This window comes from Mandrillus leucophaeus, unplaced genomic scaffold (genome assembly GCF_000951045.1).
Source record: "Mandrillus leucophaeus isolate KB7577 unplaced genomic scaffold, Mleu.le_1.0 Scaffold239, whole genome shotgun sequence".
NCBI classification, from domain to species: domain Eukaryota; kingdom Metazoa; phylum Chordata; class Mammalia; order Primates; family Cercopithecidae; genus Mandrillus; species Mandrillus leucophaeus.
The window spans coordinates 3,209,166-3,235,985 of NW_012102465.1; the positions used below are offsets into that span (position 1 = coordinate 3,209,166).

At 34.4% G+C, this 26,820-nt stretch overlaps 1 protein-coding gene across 3 annotated transcripts in view; it reads left to right on the forward strand.

The window, feature by feature from the left end:
• CSMD3 (CUB and Sushi multiple domains 3) overlaps positions 1–26,820 on the forward strand; it is a 1,277,440-nt gene that overhangs the window by 186,953 nt on the left and 1,063,667 nt on the right. For all 3 annotated transcript variants that reach the window (XM_011982326.1, XM_011982327.1, XM_011982328.1), the window contains exon 3: positions 4,098–4,210. In XM_011982326.1, coding sequence (XP_011837716.1) covers positions 4,098–4,210 — 113 coding nt within the window. The remainder of the gene's footprint in view (positions 1–4,097; positions 4,211–26,820) is intronic.

Consider the following 26,820-nt stretch of genomic DNA (forward strand, 5'->3'; position numbering starts at 1 on the left):
TGCTTTGGTTATGCAGGCTCTTTCTTGGTTCCATATGAATTTTAGAATTGTTTTTTCTAATTCTGTGAAGAGTGATGTTGGTATTTTGATGGAGATTGCATTGAATTTGTAGATTGCTTTTGGCAGTATGGTCATTTTCAAAAGATTGATTCTCCTCATCCACGAGCATGGTATATGTTTCCATTTGTTCATGTCATCTATGATTTCTTTCAGCAGTGTTTTATAGTTTCCCTAGCAGAGGTATTTTCACTCCTAGTTTAGGTTTATTCCAAAGTATTCTATTTTTGTTTTGTTTTGTTTTGTTTTTGCAGTGATCGTAAAAGGGATTGAGTTCTTGATTTGATTCTCCACTTGGGTGCTGTTGGTGTATAGAACTACTGATTTGTGTACATTAATCTTGTATCTGGAAACTTTGCTGAATTCTTTTATCAGTTCTAGGAGCTTTCTGGAGGAGTCCTTAGGGTTTTCAAGGTAAACGATCATATCATTAGCAAATTGTGACAACTTGACTTCCTCTTTACTAATTTGGATGTCCTTTATTTCTTTCTCTTGTTTAATTGCTTTGGCTAGGACTTCCAGTACTATGTCAAAGAGGAGCGGTGAGAATAGGCATCCTTGTCTTGTTCCAGTTCTCAGAGGGAATGTTTTCAACTTTTACCCATTCAGTATTATGTTGGCTATAGGTTTGTCATAGATGGCTTTTATTACATTAAGATATAAAGGAGAACCTATCAGATTAACAGCAGATCTCTCAGCAGAAACCCTACAAGCTAGAAGGGATTGGGGCCTATCTTCAGCCTCCTCAAACAAAACAATTATCAGCCAAGAATTTTGTTTCCAGCGAAACTAAGCATCATATATGAAGAAAAGATATAGTCTTTTGTAGACAAACAAATGCTGAGAGAATTTGACATTACCAAGCCACCACTACAAGAACTGCTAAAAAGGAGCTGTAAATCTTGAAACAAATCCTGGAAACACACCAAACAGAACCTCTTTAAAGCATAAATCACACAGAACCTATAAAACAAAAATTCAATTTAAAAAACAAAAACAAACAAAAAACAAAGTACACAGGCAACAAAGTGCATGATGTATGCAAGGGTACCTCACATTTCAATACTAACACTGAATGTAAATGGCCTAAATGCTCCACTTAAAAGATACAAAATTGCAGAATGGGTAAGAACTCACCAACCAACTATCTGCTACCTTCAGGAGACTTACCTATCACATAAGGACTCACATAAACTAAAGTAATAGGGTGGAAAAATACATTTCATACAAATGGACACCAAAAGCAAGCAGAGGTAGCTCTTCTTAGAGAAAACCAACAGCAGTTAAAAGAGACAAAGAGGGACATTACATGATGGTAAAATGCCTTGTCCGACAGGAAAATATCACAATCCTAAACATATATGCACCAACACTGGAGGTCCCAAAATTATAAAACAATTACTAATAGACTTAATAAATGATATAGACAGCAACACAATAATAGTGGGGGGCTTCAGTACTCCACTGACAGTACTAGACAGGTCATCAAGACAGAAAATCAACAAAGAAACAATGGATTTAAACTTTACCTTGCAGCAAACTGACTTAACAGATAGATATAAAGCACATTTTATCCAACAACCACAGAATACACATTCTATTAAGCAGTGCATGAAACTTTCTACAAGATAGACCACATGATAGGCCAAAAACAAGCCTCAATAAATTAAAAGAATGAAATTATATCAAGCACTCTTTCAGACCACAGTGGAATAAAACTGGAAATCAAATCCAAAAGGAACCCTCAATACCATGCAAATACATGGAAATTAAATAACCAGCTCCTGAATGAGCATTGGGTCAAAAGCGTAATCAAGATAGAAATTTAAAAATTCTTCTAACTGAATGACAATGATACAACATATCAAAACCTCTGTGATACAGCAAAGGTGTTCCTAAGAGGAAAGTTCATAGCCCTAAGTGCCTACATCAAAAAGACTGAAAGAGCACAAACTGACATTCTAAGGTCACACCTCAAGGAACTAGAGAAACAGGAACAAACCAAACTGAAAGCCACTAGAAGAAAGGAAATAACCAAGAACAGAGCAGAAACAAATGAAATTGAAACAAACAAACAAAAAAAATTACAAAAGATAAATTAAACAGAAAGCTGGTCCTTCAAAAAGATAAATAAAATGGAGAAACTATTCATAAGATTAACCAAGAAAAGAAGAGAGAAAATCCAAATAACCTCACTAAGAAGTGAAACAGAAGATATTACAGCTGACACAGTCAAAATGCAAAAGATCATTCAAGGCTACTGTGAACACCTCTACACACATAAACTAGAAAACCTAGAAGAGACGGATTAAATTCCTGGAAAAATACAACCCTCCTAGCTCAAATCAGGAAGAATTAGACACCCTGAACAGACCAATAACAAGTAGGAAGATTGAAATGGTAATTTAAAAATTACCAATGAAGAAAAGTCCAGGACCAGACAGATTCACAGCAGAATACTAACAGACATTCAAAGAACTGGTACCAATCCTTTTGACACTGTTCCACAAGACAGAGAAAGAAGAACCCTCCCTAATTCATTCTATGAAGACAGCATCAACCTAATACCAAAACCAGGAAAGGACATAACCAAAAAGAAAACTACAGACCGATATCCTTGATTAACATAGGTGCTAAAATCATTAACAAAATACTAGCTAACCAACTCCAACAACATACCAAAAAGATAACCCACCATGATCAAGTGGGTTTGATACCAGAGATGCAGGGATGGTTTAACATATGCAAGTCAATAAATGTGATACACCACATAAACAGAATTAAAAACAGAAATCACATGATCATCTCAACAGATGCAGAAAAAAACATTGACATCTTGAAGCATTGTATCCAAAGGAGAAAAAGATGTTTAATAACTACACACATAAATATGAAATTACAAAATGAAGTCTTATAAAGAAAAAACTAATTGGATTCATAACTGAGTTTATTTTTAAATCAATTATCAACATATTACAAGAAGGAGTAAAACAAGTTACCTCAAATCCTCATAATGATACAGCTATTATATGAAAATCACTTTAAAAAAATACATCTTATTCTCCCATTGATTAAAAAAAAAAAAATCTCCCATTACACAACATGCCACTACATGCTGATCATTTAAACATAAATACAGAAACCGAGCTTTTGCTAAAAGTGAACAATTCTTCACAATGTTCTTCTCTATTAATTTGAGTAACTTAATGATAAAAGTGTTTTAAATATTGCTTCAAATATTAGATTAATACAACTGATGAATACAAATTTGAAATTGTATACAAAATAATTTTGTATGTTAATGTGTACATTAATGGTTCAAATATTTATTGTTTCTATTTTATTAATGTCTCAAAGACAATCAGATGCCAAACAGGGTGTTTACTTGATAATAGGAGGCAATAAGATAGTTGTAGTCTTAGACCTGGCTCTTCTGTGAACTTGTTCAAGTTGTCTAATTCTTCTTGGTCTCTTGTATCTTCTAATGTAAGGATGTAATTTCATAGTATACTATATATAATATCTCATACTATATTATCTCTTCATAGAGAGATTTTTAGTCATAATTACATAAATATTGCCTTAATAGGTTCTGAGTATACTCATTTTATATAATATCAATAGCAGTCTTAGTAACTTAGAGTAGTCACTAGGTTTCACAGGACTTCCATATTCAATTATAGAATAAATTAGTATCTATTTAGATATTTTAAAAAATGTATATTCCAAAACCCAGAAAAGAATTGTATATCAGTTGTCCTTTCCTGCTACAAGAAATTGGCACAAACTTAGTGGCTTAAACAACACAAATGTATTATCTTGCAGTCTGAAATGCTGAAGTCCAAAATGAGTTTAACTGGGCTGAAATCAAGGTGTTGGCTAGACCTTGGAAATTCTAGGAGATTCTAGGAAATTCTAGGAATTTCTGGAAATTCTAGGAGATAATCTGTTTTATTTTTTTCAATATGACTTTTAATCCCTCTTAAAAACTCCTAGATAAAATGATTATGTCTCTAACAATTAATTCCACTTTGTTTTAGGTTAACAGGATTCCATCTGCCACCTCCAGTGACAAGTACCAAATCTGTGTTCTCACTACGTTTGACCAGTGATTTTGCAGTTAGCGCTCACGGGTTTAAAGTATATTACGAAGGTAAGTGATTGTAGTGGCAAACAAAACACTGCCCTTAATGTAATCAAACAGAATTTTTCAAGTAGGAAAGAAGAATCAACATTGAGAGATATAACACATCATGTTATCTCAAATCTTGTCCTGCAATTTATCTTGTTATTAATCATTTATGTGTAGTAAAATGCTATAGTTAGTGGACTTTAATATTTCATATCACTATGTGAGACCATTAAATTGCTCCAGGGTTAGGAATTAACAAAACGGAATTAAATGTGAGAGTAATAGGATACTAGACCTGATTTTTGTGTCAGGCATCGTAGACCCTACCCTAGAGTCCCTTTTGCTGTGCCGCTCTACCAGAAAGTAAACCAGTAATCTGTCTTCTCTGAAAGTTAGAGTCAAGAGAAAAAGTTCAGAAAGAGACAAAAGTTGACATCTACTCCTGAAACAGCCTTTCCAGGATAAGATCAATAATCCCTTAAACCAGGAAGAAGACAACTAAATATTTCTCAAAACTGAAGGTTGTGTTTTTCTTTTTCCTAGAAGTTTGGTAAAAACTCATTTGGCATCAAAACTTGATGCCAAATGAATAGAGGACATTTATGATCTTTATTTATCGCACTTAGTGTGAATATTCATATATATCACTAGGAAAATATCATTTGATAATGGGATGGTGCCTGGGCTCTACTAAGAGTGTTTTTTGTTGTTGTTGTGTTTTGTTTGTTTTTTTGTTTTTTTGGTTTTTTGGTTTTTTTTTTTTTTTGAGCCAGAGTCTCCCTCTGTTGCCCAGGCTGGAGTGCAGTGGTATGATCACAGTTCATTGACTCACTGCAACCTCCGCCTCCTGGGTTCAAGCAATTCTCCTCCCTCAGCTTCCTGAGTAGCTGGGATTATAGGTGTGTGCCACCACGCCTGGCTAATTTTTGTATTTTTAGTAGAGATGGGGTTTCACCATGTTGGCCAGGCTGGTCTGGAACTCCTGACCTCAGGTGATCCACCCGCTTCAGCTTCCCAAAGTGTTGGGATTACATGTGTGAGCCACCGCACCCAGCCTCAGAGTGTTTAAAGGCACAGAATCTACATGTTTTGCTTTTTAAAAAATGTGCTAGCTAAAATAATTCTGATGGCAACAATAATTTGTTCTTGAAGGTTTCAGATAGAAATCACGGACTTATCATTTCTTATCTATGTAATTTGACAATAAAATTTCCATCTGGTTTAGGAAAGAGTCCTTTTCTTCCCCATAGGGATAGTGTATCAGATTTCATCTCCCCAGGACCATATTACAGAATTTACCACATCAGGCCTAACATTATCATAAAGAAATATATAAATACCATAGCAAGGGCAGCTAATTTCTAAACCATAAAATAATTCAAAATATAATGTGTTTAAGGAGAACACTAGAAGATAATCGTGTATTAAATAGAATTGTTTCCGTATAAATGTTAACATTTTGCATGTAGGGGAATGTTTTAAACTAAACACTAATTCTAGTACAGTATTTCTCACTAGAAAAAAATATCCTCTGGCTAATAATTTAGTAGAAATCCTTTCTCTGTTTTATATCCTAAATAATGTCAGATAGCAGCAGTTGTGAACATTATTTTCTACCTAATACTTTTCTGAACTATCTTTTTGTCTAGCAAGGGAGGATAAATTCCAAGACTTAATTTCCTCCATGGTGATAGTAATAATCGTTATTTTTCTAAGGAGCTCTCACAATAGTTGAATATTTTTTATCTTGGCAACTTAATTCATAGTTTAAAACACTATAACCACAAAGGTTTAATTTTAAGGTATAATTTTGGCAATGCTGAAGAAGTAGTTAGTAATGCAATTATTTTGTACTAAGGGCTCTTAATAGAAAAACCTGTATTCTGTTCATCAAAATATAAAGATATTTTTAGAATAGTTCCATCTTTCAGGAAGTACTAAGTATATTGAAAATGTACTTGTGAATTATGGGGTTGGCATGTTTTTTGGTTTGGCTGTCAGGTTTCATGAATTCATACTAAAAAATATTTTCATAGCTCCCAATTGTTTCTTCATATACCACATTAAATTTCTATCCATCTTTTTTGCTTAAAGGAAAATAGATTCATATATTTTTGACATTTGAATGTATGTTTGGCATGTGCTCACTTAAAATATAGGATACTTGACATTCAGATAGTACCGAAGGATTGGTTATCATGCTGTAGAATCTTCAGGTATTGATTCACAATGAGTATCTTGTTCAATGCATGTTAGTTTTCAACTTAACATCTTAAAAGAATAAAAAAAATATTATCTCAGTTTTATAAGTGAAAAGTCCTGGTGTTCTTTGCTAGTTTCTCTGCTCAGAGTTCCACAAGGCTAAAATAAAAATTTCAGTGGGCTGGGTTTGTATCCAAAAGTTTTGGGAAAAATCTACTTCCTGGCTTATTCTGGTTGTTAGCAAGATCCAGTTCCTCAAGGTTGTAGGACCATGATACCTGTTTCCTTCTGGCTGTCAGCTGGTGGTTGCCCATAGCTCCTAAGGCTTTCTCTCCTCTCCATGTAGAGGTCTCAAACCTTAGAGCCAGCAACTGGTAAAAAGAATCCTCCTCACCTTGGGAATCTCTGATTTCCACTTTGATGCATCTGTCTGCTACTTTTCTCCCTCCACACATCTTATACTCTAGGTGAAGAAATTTCTCAGCTTTTGAAGTCCGTGTGATTGGTATGGCCCCATCTGGATAATGAATGCTAATCTCCGCATCATAAAGTCAACCTAAATCATATCTTCAAAGGCATTTTGGCCGTGTAACATGACATGTGTGCAAGTTCCAGGGATATATTTTTGGGGAGGTAGAGGGGCATTATTTGGCCTACGATTGCATGCTTAAGGCTATGTAACATGATCCAGAGGGAGTAGCTGCTAGGATTTCTATATTTAACTGTAGCCAATGATACTGCCAGGGCCAACTGACATATTGTGAAGCTCAGAAATCTTATCTTGGAATTACAAAATCTGTCTCCCACTCCCCTGCATTTGGATCCAGTTTTTTGTTCCGCAATTACCTCAGACTACAACTCTGGCCCTGTGCATGATACAGTAAAATAGATCTACTAACCTGGATATCTTCTCAAGTATGATGTCTGTATTTTTAAATTTAATACGATTTTAATATTTTTGAGATAGGAGTCTCACTATGTTGCCCTGACTTGTCCTGAACTCTGGCTTCCAGCCATTTTCCTGCCTCTGTCTCTCAAAGCACTGGGGTTACAAGCATGAGCCACTGCTCCTGGCCTCTTACCTGTATTTTTAAAAATATTTTTCAAGATAATCCTAATGTCTAAATTTCATTTATTTTTAGTTCATCCTCCTGTATATAATCATTAACTATTTTTTAAAAACTTTGCTAAGACTTTGTCCTTGTGTAATAGTACTTATGAGACCTGTATTGATTACTAATGTTATTCATTGATCAAACTGTCAACACTGAGCACATGCATCAGCTTTATCTGGAGACTGTATTAAAATCTAGAATTCTTGGCCCCACTTACATATTCTGAGTCAGACTCTGCCGTAGAGCCCTGGAATGTGCATTGTAGTAAGAGATTCACTGATTTTTATGCCTACTGAGATTGTAAATTCTATCTTTCTCTCCCTGGAAAAAGGACTAAACCAGACCAAACTAATCTGGTGTATAATAAAAACTAAGAAAGATATTTATTCAATTGGTATACTGCAAAGAGAATTATTCTGGAGAAGATACTTGATGTATCTAAACCTCATTGTCTTCATCTGTAAAATTGAGGTAATAATTCTCCCTACTTCATAGTGTTGTGAGGAATAAAATAATATATAGAGAGTGCCTAGAATAGGATCTAACATAACAAACAATCTATACTTATGAATTACAATATTGATAATATCATGATGGTGATTAAAAGAGTACTTTATTCATAAGCATTTCACTTCTATGGGGACATACAATATATTTGTATAAATTTCTATAATGGAGTTAATATGTTTTTTTGAAAAGGCTATTCACTTTTATGGTCTGTTCTTTTAGCAAGAGCTATTGAAGTCATCACGCATTCCCTTGGTCCCTCCCTCCCTCCCTCCCTCCCTTTCTTCCTTCCTTCCTTCCTTCCTTCCTTCCTTCCTTCCTTCCTTCCTTCGTTCCCTCTTTCCTTCCCTCCTTTCTTCTTTCCTTCTTTTTTTCTTTCTCTCTCTCTCTCTCTCTCTCTCTCTGTGTGTGTGTGTGTGTGTAGCTGAATGTGATTAATGACTTAATGTTACAAATATATTTCTTTAAAAATCATTATTAGGTGAGTAAAGGTCATCAAGCTAATAAACAAACACATTATTCTCAGTTAAGGTAATGTGCTGTAACTACTATGAGATCCTTCAAGACAATTTAGCATATTGAAATTGATTTAACTTGCAGAGGCGAAGGTAAAGTAGTTCTACTTATTCACTCTCTACATTTTTCAAACTGTCTATGATGAAAGACCAATTGGTATCTCTAATTGCACATCAATACTTTGTAAAATATAAACTAATGCACGGAAATTTTGCACTGATGTCAATTTGCTTGAAAGTCCTTAAATGCTTACTCTTGATTTCTATACTTCATCGTGGACAAGTAAGAAATTGTTCACCAAAGCACGTTGGTCCATGAACCAGTTCTCGCCTTTTCCTTTAGTATTTCTAAATTATCCAGAATGAGTTATATAGTCTCTACTTTCATACAAGAGTGCAGAGCAATTTAAAATATTGTTTAAAATTAATTTTCTATATCCCTTGATACATTAAATTTATATTCTTCAGACAAATATTTCATCTTAAATTCCATATAGTATCCATTAATAGCAAAAAAGTCAATATGTTAATAATTTAGCAATTCTGTGTGCTTGAAATCATCCTATATATTTGAAATTTTTATATTGAAATGATGATTTTCAAAATAGAAAAATTGTATGCTTTATTTAGAAATGTAAATTATACTTTTATGTTCTCAAATTACAAAAATATTTAATAATGATCGCTATTAAATTCTTCACATTTTTTATTATTTCTTTTGCTTCTCAAGTTTCAACAACCTGTAACTTTTACTTATTCTTAAATTTATTTAGCTTTCAGCAATTGCTACCAATTTATAAGCTAGGAAAATAATTCAGTTAAAATATAAAACATCATTATGAATATTTCTAAGTAGAAATATTTCTCTGTATTAGCTATACCTGATAGTTTATCCCAAATACAAAAGATTAATCAATGTATAATACAATATAATAGTTCAGTGAAATTCTGTTGGATATCAGAAAACACTACAAGTGAGATCCATTATATCAGGGTAGGCTATATTTCTTAAATACTCATTGACAGTAGAATAGTCTCACTGTCCTTTATCTGTGAGGCATACATTCCAAGACCTTCAGTGGATGCCTGAAATTGTGGATGGTGCCAAACCATTTATACAGTAGTATGTTTTTTTTCAATCTGATGACTGAGACCACTACTAAGTATCTAATAGGCAGGTAGCATATACAGCATAGATATTCTTGGCAAAGGAATGGGTGGGGCAGAACAGGATAGAGTGCTCATTGATTTTTATCATGCTGCTTAGAATGACCTGTAGTTTAAACCTATGAATTGTTTATTTCTGGAATTTTTAAATTAATATTTTCTGACCATGGTTGATCAATGGTAACTGAAATCACAAAAAGCAAAGTCATGGATATCCGGGGGACCCTATAGTACATCATCCTGCTAATTTTATTAGAGTTGAGGTTTTGTTTTTTTAATGTGCTAAAATGTTTAGAGTTAGTTAGACAAAGGAAACTACTTAAAATGTGAAGTTAGATAATCAAGAACATGTTTTATTTAAACAAAATTTGTTTTATTTTTATTTTTATAATAATAATTATACATATAGGGTATATGTGATATTTTCATATAATCATACAAGGTGTAATGATCAAATAGGAGTAATTGGGATATCCATCACCTCAAATAATTATCTTCTCTTTGTGTTGGAAACATTGCAAATTCGCTTCACTAGTTATTTTAGAATTTATATACAATAAATTATTTTTAACTATGTTATCCCTATTATGCTATTAAACATTAAATATTTTTCCTTCTGTCTAACTACATTTTTACCCATGAACCAACCCCTGTTTATTCCGCCCACTACCCTTCCCAGCCTCTGGTAACAATCAGTCTACTCTCTACTTCAATATGTTTTAAAATATATAAGTAGAATGAAAATAGTTCCAGATTTGTGATCCAGACAAATATGTTCCATGTCAGATATTCTTTCAATAAAATATTTTAGATGTAATTGAATAGGTTCTACATTAGTCCGTTTTAACGCTGCTGATAAAGACATACCTGAGACTGGGGAAAAAAAAAAAAAAAAAGGAGGTTTAATTGGACTTACAGTTGTTCCACGTGGCTGGGGATACCTCAGAATCCTGGCAGAAGGTGAAACACACTTCCGTGGTGGTGGCAAGAGAAAAATGAGGAAGTTGCAAAAGCAGAAACCCCTGATAAAACCATCAGATCTCATAAGGCTTATTAAATACCACAAGAACAGTATGGGGGAAACTGCCCCCATGATTTAAATTATCTCCCACTGGGTCCCTCCCACAATACATGGGAATTATGGGAGTACAATTCAAGATGAGATTTGGGTGGGGACACAGAGACAAACCATATCATTCTGCCCTCTGCCCCTCCAAATCTCATGTCCTTACATTTCAAAATCTATCCTGCCTTCCCAGCCATCTCCCAAAGTCTTAACTCATTTCAGCATTAACCCAGAAGTCCACAGTCCAAAGTCACATCTGAAACAAGGTAAGTTCCTTCCACCTATGAGCCCATAAAATCAAAAGCAAGCTAGTTATTTCCTAGATGCAAGGGGGGTACAGGTATTGGGAAAATACAACCATTCCAAATGGGAGAAATTGTCCAAAACAAAGGGGTTACAGGGCCCGTGCAAGTCTGAAATCCAGCGCGGCAGTCAAATTTGAAAGTTCCAAAATGATCTCCTTTGACTCCAGGTCTCACATCCAGGTAAAGCTGATGAAAGAGGCAGGTTCCCATAGTCTTGGGCAGCTCTGACCCTGTGGCTTTGCAAGGTAAAGCACCACTCCTGGCTGCTTTCACAGGCTGGCATTGAGTGTCTACAGCTTTTCCAGGCACACGGTACAAGCTATAGGTGGATCTACCATTCTGTGGTCTGGAGGATGGTGACCCTCTTCTCACAGTTCACTAGGTGGTGCCCCAGTAGGGACTCTGTGTGGGGGTTCCAACCCCACATTTCCCTTTCACACTGCCCTAGCAGAGGTAATCCATGAGGGCCCCACCCATGCAGCAAACTTTTGCCTGTGCATCCAGGCATTTCTATACATCTTCTGAAATAAAGGTGGAGGTCCCCAAACCTTAATTCTTGGCTTCTGTTCACCCGCAGGCTCAACACCACAAGGAAGCTGCCAAGGTTTGGGGCTTGCACCCTCTGAAACCATGGCCTGAGCTGTACCTTGGCCCCTTTTAGCAACAGCTGGAGCAGTTGGGACACAGAGCACCAAGTCCCTAGGCTGCACATAGCATGGGGACCCTGGGCCCAGTCCAGGAAACCATTTTTTTCTCCTAGGCTTCTAGGTCTGTAATGGGAGGGGCTGCCATAAAGACCTATAACATGCCCTGGAGACATTTTCCCCATTGTCTTGGGGATTAACATTAAGTGCCTTGTTACTTATGCAAATTTCTGCAGCCGGCTTGAATTTCTCCTCAAAAAATGGGTTTTTGTTTTTGACTGCCTCATCGGGCTGCAAATTTTCTGAACTTTTTTGTTCTGTTTCCGTTTTAAAACAGAATGCTTTTAACAGCACCCAAATCACCTCTTGGATGCTTTGCTGCTTAGAAATTTCTTCTGCCAGATACCCTGAAACATCCCTCTCAAGTTCCACACATCTCTAGGGCAGGTGCAAAATGCCACAAGTTTTTTTGTTTGTTTGTTTGTTTGTTTGTTTCCTGCAACATAACAAGAGTCACCTTTGCCTCACTTCCCAACAAGTTCCTCATCTCCATCGGAGACTACCTTAGCCTGGACCTTATCATTCATATCACTACTAGCATTTTTGTCAAAGCCATTCAACAAATCTCCAGGATGTTCCAAACTTTCTCACATTTTCCTGTCTTCTTCTGAGACCTCCAAACTGTCCCAGCCTCTGCCCGTTACCCAGTTCCAAAGTTGCTTCCACGTTTTCGGTTATCTTTTCAGCAATGCCCCACTCTACTGGTACCAATTTACTGTCTTAGTCCATTTTCTTGATGCTGATAAAGACATACCCAAGACTGGGAAGAAAAGGTTTAATTGGACTTACAGTTCCACATAGCTGAGGAGGTCTCCAAATCATAGCGGGAAGCAAAAGGCACTTCTTACATGACAGTGGCAGGAGAGAAACGAGGAAATTACAAAATCAGAAACCTCTGATAAAACCGTAAGATCTTGTGAAATTTACTGACTACCATGGGAATAGTATGGGGGAACCGTCCCCATGATTCAAATTATCTCCCACCAGGTCCCTCCCAAAATACATCGGAATTATGGGAGTACAATACAAGATGAGATTTGTGTGGGGACACAGAGCCAAACCATATCAGGTGGTAAAAATTTTATTAGATTGTTAATTTTAAAAAGCCACTGAAAAGAATTAAAGAAAATCTTTATTATTGATATGTTTATTAAACACATTTATTTTACAAACCATTTTGATATATTTATAGTTTCCAATTATCTTGGATTCCAGCATCAATTGTAGTAAAAGGACTAAATTTCATGAGATAGCTTTTGCCCTAACTCCTAAAAACTAATTATTTTATTTTTTCATTCAGGGTTCTTTTCATTCCCTATATAATATCATATATAAAATATATCTGAATTTTTAATTAGATCAAATTATATCCAAAAGGATGGATGACTGCTTGACTATAATATCTATGCGTATGCCACATTTTTCCCATTAGTGGCATAGAACTATCATGAAGTTCTACTCAATATCTCCAATGTGGAATAAACAATTGATGAAAGTAAGTCAGTCTGTGATCTTCACAGATGAATTTCTCCATTTTCAAAGTTTATTTTAGCCTACTTTAGCCCATTTACTTTAAAACTCTGGAAGTTGATGTTCCTGTTTCTTAAATATTGATAGAGTTTAAGGCCCCTTAATTATCTATTGGAGACCCTTTCCTCTGAAACTTCTTGCAGTCAAATCTGTGAACTATTAAATTTCTGCAGAAAAATTTTCTAATTAATATCTAGTTGCATGTATCTCTAGTTTTCCTCATTATGTCTACCATACACTTGAATTTCTGAATTTCTACCATACACTTGAATTTCCGAAAGTTTGTTTCACAGAACTTTGGTTTTATATGTTTTATCATTATAAAGAGCCAAATGAGTAAAAAGTTCTTCTGAGAAACAATAAATTTGAAAAATACAAACTTATACTAAGTTTGATAGTCATATAACCATTTGTCAAAATTTGATGAAGGTAAATTGATGAGATATGTGTTCTGTGGAACAAACGGTGGGAAGTGCTCTTATGTCTTTCTAGACCTGCCAAACAATATTCTAAATGCATTCTAGTTTCTAATAAAACTTATTTTGTAATATAGAATCCTTTTACATTTTTCTTTGTAAGATGTATGGTCGTTTTTTATAGGTGAAAGAACATATGGGAACCTACCATGGAATATCTTACCATCTTAGGAATCATTTATTGTGGAAATATGGTAATACATATTCCCATATGTATTATGGAATACAGTTGGAATACATTTCACGCATACAGAGGAACATATATGTATATGTAATTATGTTAATATATATTACTTAATATGTCATTTATAATGATTATCTTAAGATCTGGGATGAGCTTAATAATTTCGACATGTATCAGTTAGACAATATAATTATCAGGAACAGTTATATAATAAATAAAAGTATAGTCTTTTTGTATAGTTTTGGGTTTTCTTTATTTTTATTTGTACAAATTCATTAGGTTCATGTGGAATCTTGCTACTTGTATATAATATGCAGTGATTGAGTCAGATATTTAGGGTGGCTATCATCTAGGTACAATACAACTTCGTTAACTATATTTATCGTACTTAGTTATCAAACATTGAATTTATTCCTTCTATCTCACTTATGTTTGTACCCTTTAACCCACTTCTCTTCACCCTCCCCCTCTTCCCGATTCACCCTTCCAAGTTTCTGTTTTCTATCTTCCCACCATCTACCTCATTTAATCAAATATCTTAGGTCCCACATATAAGTGAAAAGATGCAATATTTGTCTATTTGTGCTCGTCTTATTTCACTTAAGATAATGACCTTCACTTTCATCAATGTTGCTGCAAACGACATGACTTAATTCTTGTTTATGATCGCATAGAATTCCATTATGCATATTTTCTTTATTATTTTCTTTATCTGTTCATCTATTGATGGACACTTTCATTAATTCCATATATTTTCTATTGTGAATAGTGCTGCAGTAACCATGTGAGCACAGGTATTCCTTGGATATTTTGATTTATTTTTCTTTGGGTAGATACTCTGTAGTGGAATTTCTCTGGAATGGTAATTCTACTTTTAGTTTTATAAGAAAGCTCCATACTGTTTTCTATAGCAGCTGTACTAGTACCCCTTCCTACCAACAGCTTATAAAAGCTCCCATTTCTCCACATCTTTGCAAGCATCTGATACTATTTGTCTTTTTTTTTTTTTTTTTTTGAGACGGAGTCTCGCTCTGTCACCCAGGGTGGAGAGCTTGCTTACGGCAAGCTCCGCCTCCCGGGTTCACGACATTCTCCTGCCTCAGCCTCCCGAATAGCTGGGCCTACAGGCACCCGCCACCACGCCCGGCTAATTTTTTGTATTTTTAGTAGAGACAGGGTTTCACCATGCTAGCCAGGATGGTTTCGATCTCCTGACCTCATGATCCACCTGCCTCAGCCTTCCAAAGTGCTGGGATTACAGGCGTGAGCCACCACGCCGGCCTCTATTTGTCTTTTTAACAGTAATAATTTTGATTGGGACAAGTGATATCTCATTTGAATTTTGATTTGTATTTCTCTGCTTATTAATGATGTTGAAATTTTGTTCATATACCTGTTAGCAATTTGTATGTCTTCTTTTGAGAAATGTCTATTTGTGTCCTTTGCTCTTGTTTTAATGAAATGATTCATGTTTTTCCTGTTGTGTTGTTCGAGTTCCTTTTGTATTCTGGACATATTAGTTCTCTGTTGGATGAAGAGTTTGCAAACAAAGAATATACATTGAAAACCACTTCAAACACAGGTCCTTAGTATGCTATGATTGTTGATGTGTTTTACGAAGTAATTAAAACATTATAGAAAAAAATGCTCACATTTAGCAAATTTGCTAATAAATCATTCTCACATTTTAATTCAGAAATATAAAAATGTGGCTAATAACACTACTACTACTGAGAAACATTTATTAAGTTATTTATATGAGCCATTCATAGCTATTTTACTTGGATTATCTCACCCTACAAAATTACATGAGAAATAGTAAAGACCAAAAATTTAATGAAGCACTCACTATAAAAAATTATTTAAATGTCTTACCTTTGAGAACTGTATACATTTTAGAAACTTAACTTAGAACTGTTAGCTATGATTCCACTTTGATTTAAATGGATATGAGAAACTATCATTTAGAACAAAAGAACATTGCTTAAATAAGAATGTGTATTAAAACAATATGTAATATAAAATGCAAAATATATCCTTGCAAATATTATGAATGACTTATATACTCTTTGTCTTTTTAAAATAATGACATATAAAAGGATAGTTATATTATTTGCAATTCTATTTAGTTCTCTGTCAAACATGTTTATTAGAAGTTTATTCTTGAGAACATTAAATTACTTTAGTTTTTTTGTTTGTTTGTTTTTTAAATTTAGGGGTTATTTTCAACTACTAAGCTTTAAAAATCTAAGTGGCAGTATCATGAAATTTAATGGAGAGCTTACAATTTACAATCAAGTCAATTATGCTTCTGGCAAAACAGTTGGATTTTAGCAAGATAAGATTATGTTATAAAATTCCATTTATTAAACCATTTGCTAGCAATAAATTTAGGTTAGGTTCATAAAAAGTTAATGGATCTTCATTTTTAAATACTTCTAAGAATAAATGAGAGTTACTATATTTCAAAAACAGAATACGAGGAAATTTCATTCCTGCAAAGACCTTGACCTTTGTCTGTTGGTCAAATTCAAATCTTTTGTCGTTAGAGGCCCATAAAGTCAACCTAGTTAGTAATGGAAACGCCCTAATCCTCAAGTGATTTTTTAGCTAAATCATGAGTATCTCTCTACCTTTTAAGCAGTTGTAAAGCTTCAAAATCCTAATCTAGAGAATAACACAAGTCAGTCTATTATTTAAATATAATCTTCAGAATAAAGAAACTGTTATAATGAATATTCAGATTCGGCTAGATATAAACAATAATTTATTAATTTTCTAGTCATTTTACATATATTATCCAGGAAGGTATAAATCACTTTTACTGTATTCACAAGAACATTTCAACAGATTAACATTACTATAAATGCTTTTAGACATTAAGCAGTAACATTTTATCCACCCCCATTTCAGCTTAGTGTAGCATACACAGCCTATACAACTGCCTATCCCTCGAACTTCGTTTCTAGCCAGCGTTTACTTCAACTTGTAAAACAATTAAATTAACACTATTAATTCATATCAAATTTTTATTAATACACATACTGTATTATTTGAATTACCCAACTTAACCCAGTCTATTTTTGTTGTTGTTGTTTCTGCTCAGAACACCCTGCACACACTTCACTTACTGGTTCACATACTTATCTTTCCAGACATTATGCAGGCCTTGGTTACCTTCAAAAAAATCATAGATGGGGGGAGTTCAGGATTGGGCTCAATGCTGAATGCTCTTTCTCTCTATGCTTAGATGTGTCCACACCTTGTCTCAATTAAACAATTCTAGCATGCGTATTAAAATGATAAATTACAGCACTTGACAGATATGACACATTTAGCAATATGTATAAAAAATCATTTTGGATTTTTTACTCACAGTAGTCTGTGAGAAGCTTGCAGGTATAGAACATGTTTTAGTCATTTTATATACCTGCCTCTGGTTTCAATATATTCCTCTCATGTTCCAAGCACTTAATAAACGCTTGTTAAACTCAGCTGATATACAGACCATCTAACAAAAAAATTGATTAGTAATGAGGAATGGTTGAATACATCTCCTAATTTAAGGAATTAAAACTCCAGTGAATGTATTTGTGTTAAAAGGCAGACATGAGTTATATTTAATCACTTAGCATTTGTGATATTCATACATATGTACATTAAATAATTAAGGTTTAGAGAAAACAGCCTTTTATTTTTTAATAATTAAAAATAGATGAAATTATTTATAATTTTAATGAACATTTCTTTTTTTAAATATTTACTTTCTTAGGTTAAATAGTTACTTTTTGAAGCATTTCAAAAATAAAAAATTGCTTATGCAGCACAAAAAGAAAAGTTGAGAATGAAAAATTGCTTAAGTTAGTGATATCTGACCTACATAAGCTTTGTGCTTCATGTGAAAAAGATGGGATGGCATAAAAGGTTTTAGTTTATTCTCCAGATATAGAGTGATCAAACTTACTATGTAATCCTATTTCACTTTGAATTTCCTTCTTATATATATATAGTTGAATGAGTTATACTTATCAACTGCTATAATTTATCATTCTGATGTATATGTAAGAATGAAGTTTGATAGAGTGATTATTTAAGATTCTAATTATATGTAAAAGGTATTTTGCTATTTTTCACTCAAAGCTCATACACAGTAATAGCTGTTATAATTGATAGTGCAAAAATAGTGCTATAAAGGTACACTATAAGCTTGGTTTAGAAATTAACATGTGAATTTAATTTCCTCATTCTCAAAATTTAGTAAACTGATAAAAAATAATTTTATAGTTATTATTTGATGCTAAACATTGTGGTACATCATAAAAAATTAAACCTGAAATGAGTTCTTCCTTATTAAGATAATTATTCTCTTTATCATTTTTAGTATCAGAAAAAAATAAAAAAATGTACAAATCAAACACTGCAATAGCAACAATAAGCAGCCTCAATTATTTTAATTTGGTGGCTATATATTACACTGTGCTAGATAAAATTTTTGGCATGAATAAAATAATAGCATCAAATTCCATTTTCTCAGTACTTGAAATAATAATTATCAACTTTAACATTGATTTTTAGTTATCAACCTGGTATCACAAAGGACAAGATAGTTTGTAAAAGGTATTCAATATACCAAAAAAGTATAATTTCTTACACAGTATCATATGTTGATATGATCTAGAATAGTCTTCAGATTTTATATGTTCTTTTAATCATATATGTTCAAGTGAATTTTAATGCTAACAAGTGTGAGAAGTTGCTATTAAAATCCTAATTAATAAAACATCAGAAAAAAGATCCAAAAGTGTGTTTTTCCTTTGGTCATATGTTGAGGGGGAGTATAATTTTTGTTCTAGCAAAGTCATGATAACAGGCTAAAGTTAATGGGAAATTGATGATGTAAAATTAAAGGAATGCAAGAAACTGAGCAATAGTGATTAATAATACGTTTTGAAGGGTATGATGCTTTCTTTTGTCAGGAAATGTGAATTGACCTGAAGGCACTGGTTGTGAGACTTTAGAATTATTCAGAAAAATAAATGTTGATTAGTTATTGTTCTTTTTATTTAATGATTACAGTAATGATGGTATTTCCAAGTATGTAGTAAAAATAATTGGTCTTTCTTCTAAATAATTTTCTTTATATTCATTTGCATTTATAATAATTCCTTTACTACCTGTCATCTTTGAAGGCATGTATCAATATTTTTCGTTCTTTCACTGTGCTTTCAGTTGAAGACTTTATTTCACATGTTACAAAGAGATCTCTGACAGTGTGCTCTTTTGGTCGTAACTGTCAAGCACAAGTCTTCACTCACTATGCTTTATACAGTATTACATTGTGACTTTCCCTGTGGACAAACCATAGCATTTAATTTGCCTAGGGATATTTAAATAAAATTTTTAAAAATTATCATTCTCATCTATATTGGTTTATATTGCTGTATAACAAACGACCACAATTTAGAGGATTAATACAACAGAAGTTTACAGTCTCTTAGTCTGAGCTGCAGTCAGCTAGGTTCCTAGCTCACGTCTTAAAAGGCTTCAGTCCAGGCGTTGGCAGCTCTGTGATTCACGTCTAAGGCTCAGGGTCCTCTTTCATCCATACTGAGTGCTGATAGAGTTTATTTTGCAATTGTATTATTGAAGACTCTATTTTCTTGCTAGCTATTGACTGCAAAATTTTCTTACCTTTTAGAGGCTCCCTTTGGTTCCCATCCATGACTTTCTCAAAGACCATTCACAACATGACTTTCTTTCAGCAGAGCATGACTATATCTCTATATTTATCTCCGTCTTTAGTTGGCTGAAAATAGTTTTATACAGCATAATGTAGGCATAAGAGTGACTCTTCAGTCACCTTTTATAGTATAGCTTTGCCTAATCAAAGCAACAACTATTATATTACCTCCATAATTCTACTTGCACTCATGGGGAAGGAATGAAAATCTTGGAGCCAATAGTGGAGTGAAAATCTTGGCGCCAATAGGCAATTATGCCTACCATATTATGTTGAATGACTTATTTAGATGATAATTCAAAACAAGTATGTAGAAGACAAAGAATAGAAGATTAAAATATGCATTTTATAATTAATCAACATAATAGACTTTGTTTTATCAAAAAATATATAGTCAATGTATTATTCATATTTTTCTTCAAACTTATTTTAGAAAAATAATTTTTGGGGGCAAAAATAGCATATCTTTGTATTTCCTCTTATGGGTTATAAACATTTCAATCATAATCCTAAATTGTGCTTCAGATGGCTTTATTTGTCAAGATGGCTATAGTTTAATATAAATCCGTCTTTTAAATATGTATTTCTTCTTTACAAGACATATATGGTAATAGAAGAACCACAAATATGCTAACAGGGTGTCAAAAGACGTAATCTTTAATGCTGGCTTTGTGACTCAGACACTGTAAATTCTTCATAATGTGAAGTGGGAAATATAATAATGATTCTACAACATAATTTTTAAGATAACGGGAGCAAATGATACAACTTCCACAGAGCAATACTTGGCATGTAGGCAGCATTTCATATATGTTAGCTATTATCTTTTCTGTTCTACAATATATTTTAAATATAATGAATATACACATGTATATTATAATGTTTGGACATGTCTTTTAATCTCTATTTTGTCAAAAGGAACAATATTCCAATATTTATTTTGTGTTTTTTAGAGGGTTGTTGAAATAAGCAAATGTATTTGGACTGAAGAATTTAAGAAGTAGTGCACCCTTAACTGGGGTTCCAGATATCGGTGTTGCCAATGAGGTAAATCATTTTCAGCTTGAACCAGGGGAAGAAGTAACACTTGTCTCACACACACACACACACACACACACACACACACACACACACGCAAAGCTCTTCCAGTTGCAAAATTAAAACCCTCACAGAGGCTAAGGGAGGTAGTTCACTGAAGAGCTGAGGCTCTGACATAAAGAGCAGTGCTAAAGACAGACCAATTGATTTAAAAAGAGGGCACAAGAGAAGAATGACAGGACTTACACAGAAATTAATTGAAAAAATACATGCTAATTAGAGTCCCTTAAGTAATCGCATAAAGAAAAATGCATAAGAACTTTATTGATAATTATGAGGTCCCTGAAGCAAGCAAACATTTTGTACAGACATTACGGCCGTAAGAGATGATACCTAGAACCAAAAGTAACCCTTAGTTACAAACTATAACAGATTATTATTTTGGTAACTTTAATTAAATATAATGTTTCATTCCATATTGACAAAGAAATAGACACTATGGACCAATCTGTATATACTTCATAGTTTTGTCAAGAACTTGCCCCATCTGAATATACTTCACTTATTGTCAATAACTGTAAAGATTCAGAGAGTTTCATTCCGCTATAAAGACACATGCACACCTATGTTTATTGAGGTACTATTTACAATAGCAAACTCTTGGAACCAACCCAAATGGCCATCAATGATAGACTGGATAAAGAAAATGTGGCATATATACATCATGGAATACTATTCAACCACAAGAAAGAATGAATTCATGTCGTTTTCAGGGACATGGATGAAGCTGGAAGCCATCATTCTCAGCAAACTAACACAGAAACAGAAAATCAAACACCGCATGCTCTCACTCATAAGTGGGAGTTGTAAATGAGAACTCATGGACACAGGGAAGGGAACATCACACACTGGGGCCTGTGGAGGGGTAGGGGGCAAGGGCAGGGAGAGCATTAGAAGAAATACCTAATGTATGTGGGGCTTAAAACCTAGATGACAAGTTGATAGGTGCAGCAAACTACCGTGGCACATGTATACCTATGTAACAAACCTGCACATTCTGCACGTGTATCCCAGAACTTAAGATAAAAGAAAAAAAAAGATTCAGATATTTTATCCTTCTTGAGAGTTAACAAGTTAACCTGTCACAGTTTAATGGCAGAATTCACAAAACTGAGTCAAGGACAAAGGACTTTTTAATACACAGCAATAGAAATAACCAGAGTTTCAAACTTGTTTGGGTTCTCAGAGCCTCAATTTCCACAAAGCATCAGTAGACAGCTGATGATACCCCCACACATAGTGACTTTTTAACAGGAGAGGAACTCTAAGAACTGGAATTTGTTATATTTATGAAGGTTTGAACATGAGCAACTGAACAAACGGTGTTGCCATTTATTGAGAAAGACATGGGGATGAGACAACTTGGATTCAGGAATGGCATCACATTGGAAAACAAGGTAGGTAGTTATAGTAAGTTGACTGCAAAACATGCCATCATTTCTTCATTCAATCCTGTATTGGTCCATTCTCATAGTGTTATAAGGACATACCTGAGACTGGGTAATTTATAAAGGAAAGAAGTTTAGTTGACTCACAGTTCCACAGGGCTAGAGAGTGCTCTGGAAACTTACAATCATGGTGGAAGGGGAAGTAAACATGTCCTTCTTCAAAATGCAGCAGAAGAAAGAATAAGGGCTGAGCAAAAGGCGAAACCCCTTATAAAAACATTAGATCTGGTGAGAACTTACTATCATGAGAATAGCATGGGAGAAACCACCCCCATGATTTAATCACCTCCCCCTGGGTCCCTACCACCACACGTGGGGATTATGGGAACTACAATTGAAGATAAGATTTGGGTGGGGACATAGCCAAACCATATCACTGCTCTTATACAACCCTTGATTATAATTATTACCACTTAGTAATTCTCACATTCTTCTTCTTCTTTTCAGACTTTAACATATTTTATATTTTTATCACTCCTTAAAGCACTTTCATGGCTTTCCCTCCCAGGATGCCCCATTTTTCATTTATTTTCTCCTTATATATCTTTATTCTATAAATTCCTTGTGTAAGTCATCCTGCTTTTTATTTCTAGGTATTAGAATGGCATAGTGCTCAGTTTTGGCTCTCATTTCTACCTACATTCATGTTCTACATGGGACAATCTACACCAATCTCTAAAATAATTATAGCTACTCTGGGGATATCTTTCATTTAGCTATCTCCATGGACATAGAAAACCTCAGAGTCATTCAAAATAAGTTCTTACTGTTCAAGCTTCTGAAGGGATTGGCTGTTATTCTGGTGATCTTGTATGGACTCACTCATGTTTCTGCCTGAGGATAATCCACTTGCCCTCTTATAGGACAATATCTCATCTACTAGCACAATTATTTTAAGCATGTTCTCATGCCTATAGCAGAAGTGCAAACATGGGAAAATGAAAATGCACCCTTTATCAAGTTCTGATTAATTCAGTCTACTAACGTCTTATTGGCTCAAGCAAGTCACAAACAAGAGAAGGATGCAACCACAAAGGCATGACAAGGCTATATGGCCAAAGGCATGTATAGGGACAGGATGGAATAAAGAAATGGTGACCTTTTTTTGCAATCAACTTGCTATAACTACCTACCTTATTTTCCAATTCGATGCCTTTCCTGAATTCCAAATTGTCTCACCTCCATGTCTTTCTCAATAAATGGCAGCACCATGTGTTTAATTGCTCACTTCCAAAAACATTGGGATCTTCTTTTGTTTTAACAGCTTATATCCAATTCATCAGAAAATATTAAATCAAAATATATTTTTAATTTTACCACTTCTAATGGTCTTTACCACTAACACTCTACTCCTAGCTACTATCATCTCATTCCTGGACCAAACTAGACTGCTACACTAGACTCCTAACAAGTTCCCTAGCTTTCTCTCTTGCCTTTTTACCACTGCATTTTCTCTAATAATAGTCATCTCTTAACACTTCCCTACTCAAAACCATTATATTCCTCTGCTCCTTTAAGTTTTTGAGACATATGCTTATTTAAATATTTACTCTTGCATCTCCAGGATGGGACACTTTTTCTTCCCAGTCCAAAACATAATATAGCAATAATATATGTGTACCAAGCAGCAGAAAAGATGAAGGGAAGAAAGACGGGACAAATACTTTCCTAAGGAAGATTCCTAGAAGCTGTGTTATGACACTTACACTTGTGTCAAATTGGCCAGATTATAGCCACATGAAACTCGGTTACACTGGGTGCTGGGGAATGTAGTCTTTATTTTGAGTGTTAATGTCCCACCAAACAATCTATTGCTGTGATTGAAAGGGATGGAGACTAATAGGAGACAACTGGCAGTCTCTGCCACAGTGTCAGAATAAGAAACAGCAAATATTCTTGAGTACTATCTTTTTATAAAGATGAAAATACTCTGGTTCTACTAGTAAAAATGGCATGGAATACAGTCCTGTCTATCTATTAATGTATTCCAAAATATATAGTAAGCACCAATCCTGTTTTGGCCATTATGTTTTGTGTCAGAAAATCTTTAATAGTTATTTTGGTAGAGAAAAAAATAAAAGCAACTAATATTCTAACAGCTTTCAAGAGGAATTCATATCAGTTTTTATTTTGACATAAAACAATTCTGTAGATAGTGGCTTACAGATAATAGTGTACTAGAACCAACTCAGATGTGGTCAAAAGAACAAATTGTGTAGTTGACCTTTTTCCCAGCTGCATTCAGAATCTTCATGTTGGTACCTTGAAATCAAGTGTGTTAGCAGTGTTACTTTAGAGAAATCAGCAAATTTAAAAAAATGTTTTTTCCTTATCAGTGTGTTATTTACTTTTTCAAATTCCAGTATGTTTATAAAGACTCATGTTTCACTAAACAGTGTATTTGTTGAAACTAATGTGAGCGACTTTACATTTCTACACTTGATACAGTGTGAGATGCTTTAATTTGCCACAGTAGAATGACTGGATATTTAGTTGACTCATTACAGAAAGTGATTATCTAATTTCCTGATGTTGAGTATGAAAAGAGTTAGACATTGTACATACATCAGTGTTTAGAAAATATTTCAAATTTCTCCTTTGAGAAAGTATGTTTACTCCTTTACTATAAAGGATATTACAAAGGATACCAAGGAACACCAGATGAATAGATGGATTAGACAATAGATGGATTAGATGAGGGGAAGCGCACAGAGCTTCCAGAGCATCTCTGGGTTTGCCACTCTAGAGGAAGCTTCATGTGTTCAGCTGTATAGAAGCTCTAGCAGTTTTGTTTTTATTTTTTATTTATTTATTTATTTCTGAGACGGAGTCTTGCTCTGTCTCCCAGGCTGGAGTGCAGTGGCAGGACCTTGGCTCACTGCAAGCTCCACCTCCCAGGTTCACACCATTCTTGCCTCAGCTTCCCGAGTAGCTGGGACTACAGGCGCCTGCCACCATGCCTGGCTAATTTTTTTGTTGTTTTTTAGTAGACAGGGGGTTTCACCATGTTAGCCAGGATGGTCTCGATCTCCTGACCTTGTGATCCACCGGCCTCGGCCTCCCAAAGTGCTGGGATTTCAGGCATGAGTGCCCGGACCGTTTTGTTTTTATTTATTCTTTCACATAGAGTCAGTTGTTAAACACTTACCAGCCCAAGGTAGTAGATGCAGGCTGATTGAAACTAAGGCCTCATTCTGTACACCCTGCACTCCTTTCTCTCTTACATTCATGTAAATCAGGGCTTTCCAGACTTTAGTGTTTATGAGAACTATCTGGTGATCTGGCTAAACTGCCGATTCTTATTTTACACATCTAGATTGGGGCTCAGGAGCCTGCATTTCTACAAAATCTCATATGATACCAGTCTTTCCATCCCACATACTGCAAACCACTTAATGCAAAGTCTTGTATATTTTGCTCAAAATTTGCAATGTATGTTTAGTTATCACGTTATTCCAAAATATCATCAGTAAGACATATTTTAGTCACTTCAATAAAAGTTGTAATTATTGCAGCTAAACTATCCTACTCTTTCTTAAGTAGCGTGCATTAATTTGATGTCAATTTTTTTTTTTTTTCAGTTAGAAATAGAAATCTGCTCTAAAGGAGGTTTCTGCACTCCACTCATCAGCCTCACTTTTTATTATTAGGAAATATTCCCATTCTTGACAACTGTAAAGTTATGTAATACTCCCAATTGTTTACTTCTGAAGAAACTCAGTTATAACTTTTTCTAGTGAGCACATTGTAAAATGACTGAGTCTACTATGCCAGCTTCAATTGTAGTGATTCCTTTAGTTAATTTGGCAGTGGCCATTAGGTCTTAATCTGGGGAATAAGGAGTGGTGTTGGTGCTGAGCATGAAGTTCTTTATACTTAAATTATTATAAGTTCAAATCTTTTAATATGAATTTTTAAAATGTATCTTAAGAGTCATATATATATATATATATATATGTATTTTTTTTTTTGAGACCATGTCTCGCTCTGTCATCCAGGCTGAAGTGCAGTGGCACGATCTCAGCTCACTACAGCCTCTACCTCCCGGGTTCATGCCATTCTCCTGCCTCAGCCTCCCAAGTAGTTGAGACTACAGGCACCCGCCGCCACGCCTGGCTAATTTTTTGTATTTTTTAGTAGAGACAGGGTTTCACCACGTTGGCTAGAATGGTCTCAATCTCCCGACCTCATGATCTGCCCGCCGTGGCCTCCCAAAGTGCTGGGATTACAGGTGTGAGCCACCGCACTGGGCTGTGTCTCACATATTTTTAAGAAAACAAACAGCTTAGATTTGAACTATATTCTCTAATGACTTCTTCATGGGCATGAACTTGTTTTAAAAATATAATATTTAACAACACAACCAGGTATTAATTTCATAATCTTAAGATTAAATTTTTACACTTGCTTTTTCTTTCCTTCTGCTGTTGCTTCTCATGAAATCTCTTTGTCCCTGGATTCACTACCAGCATGTAGGATACTCATGTAATACATTTCTCTTCATTTGAATAAATGCAACCTCTGATATATTTACTTACTATAGAAAATAGTAAGTATTTTCATTCATGTTAGAC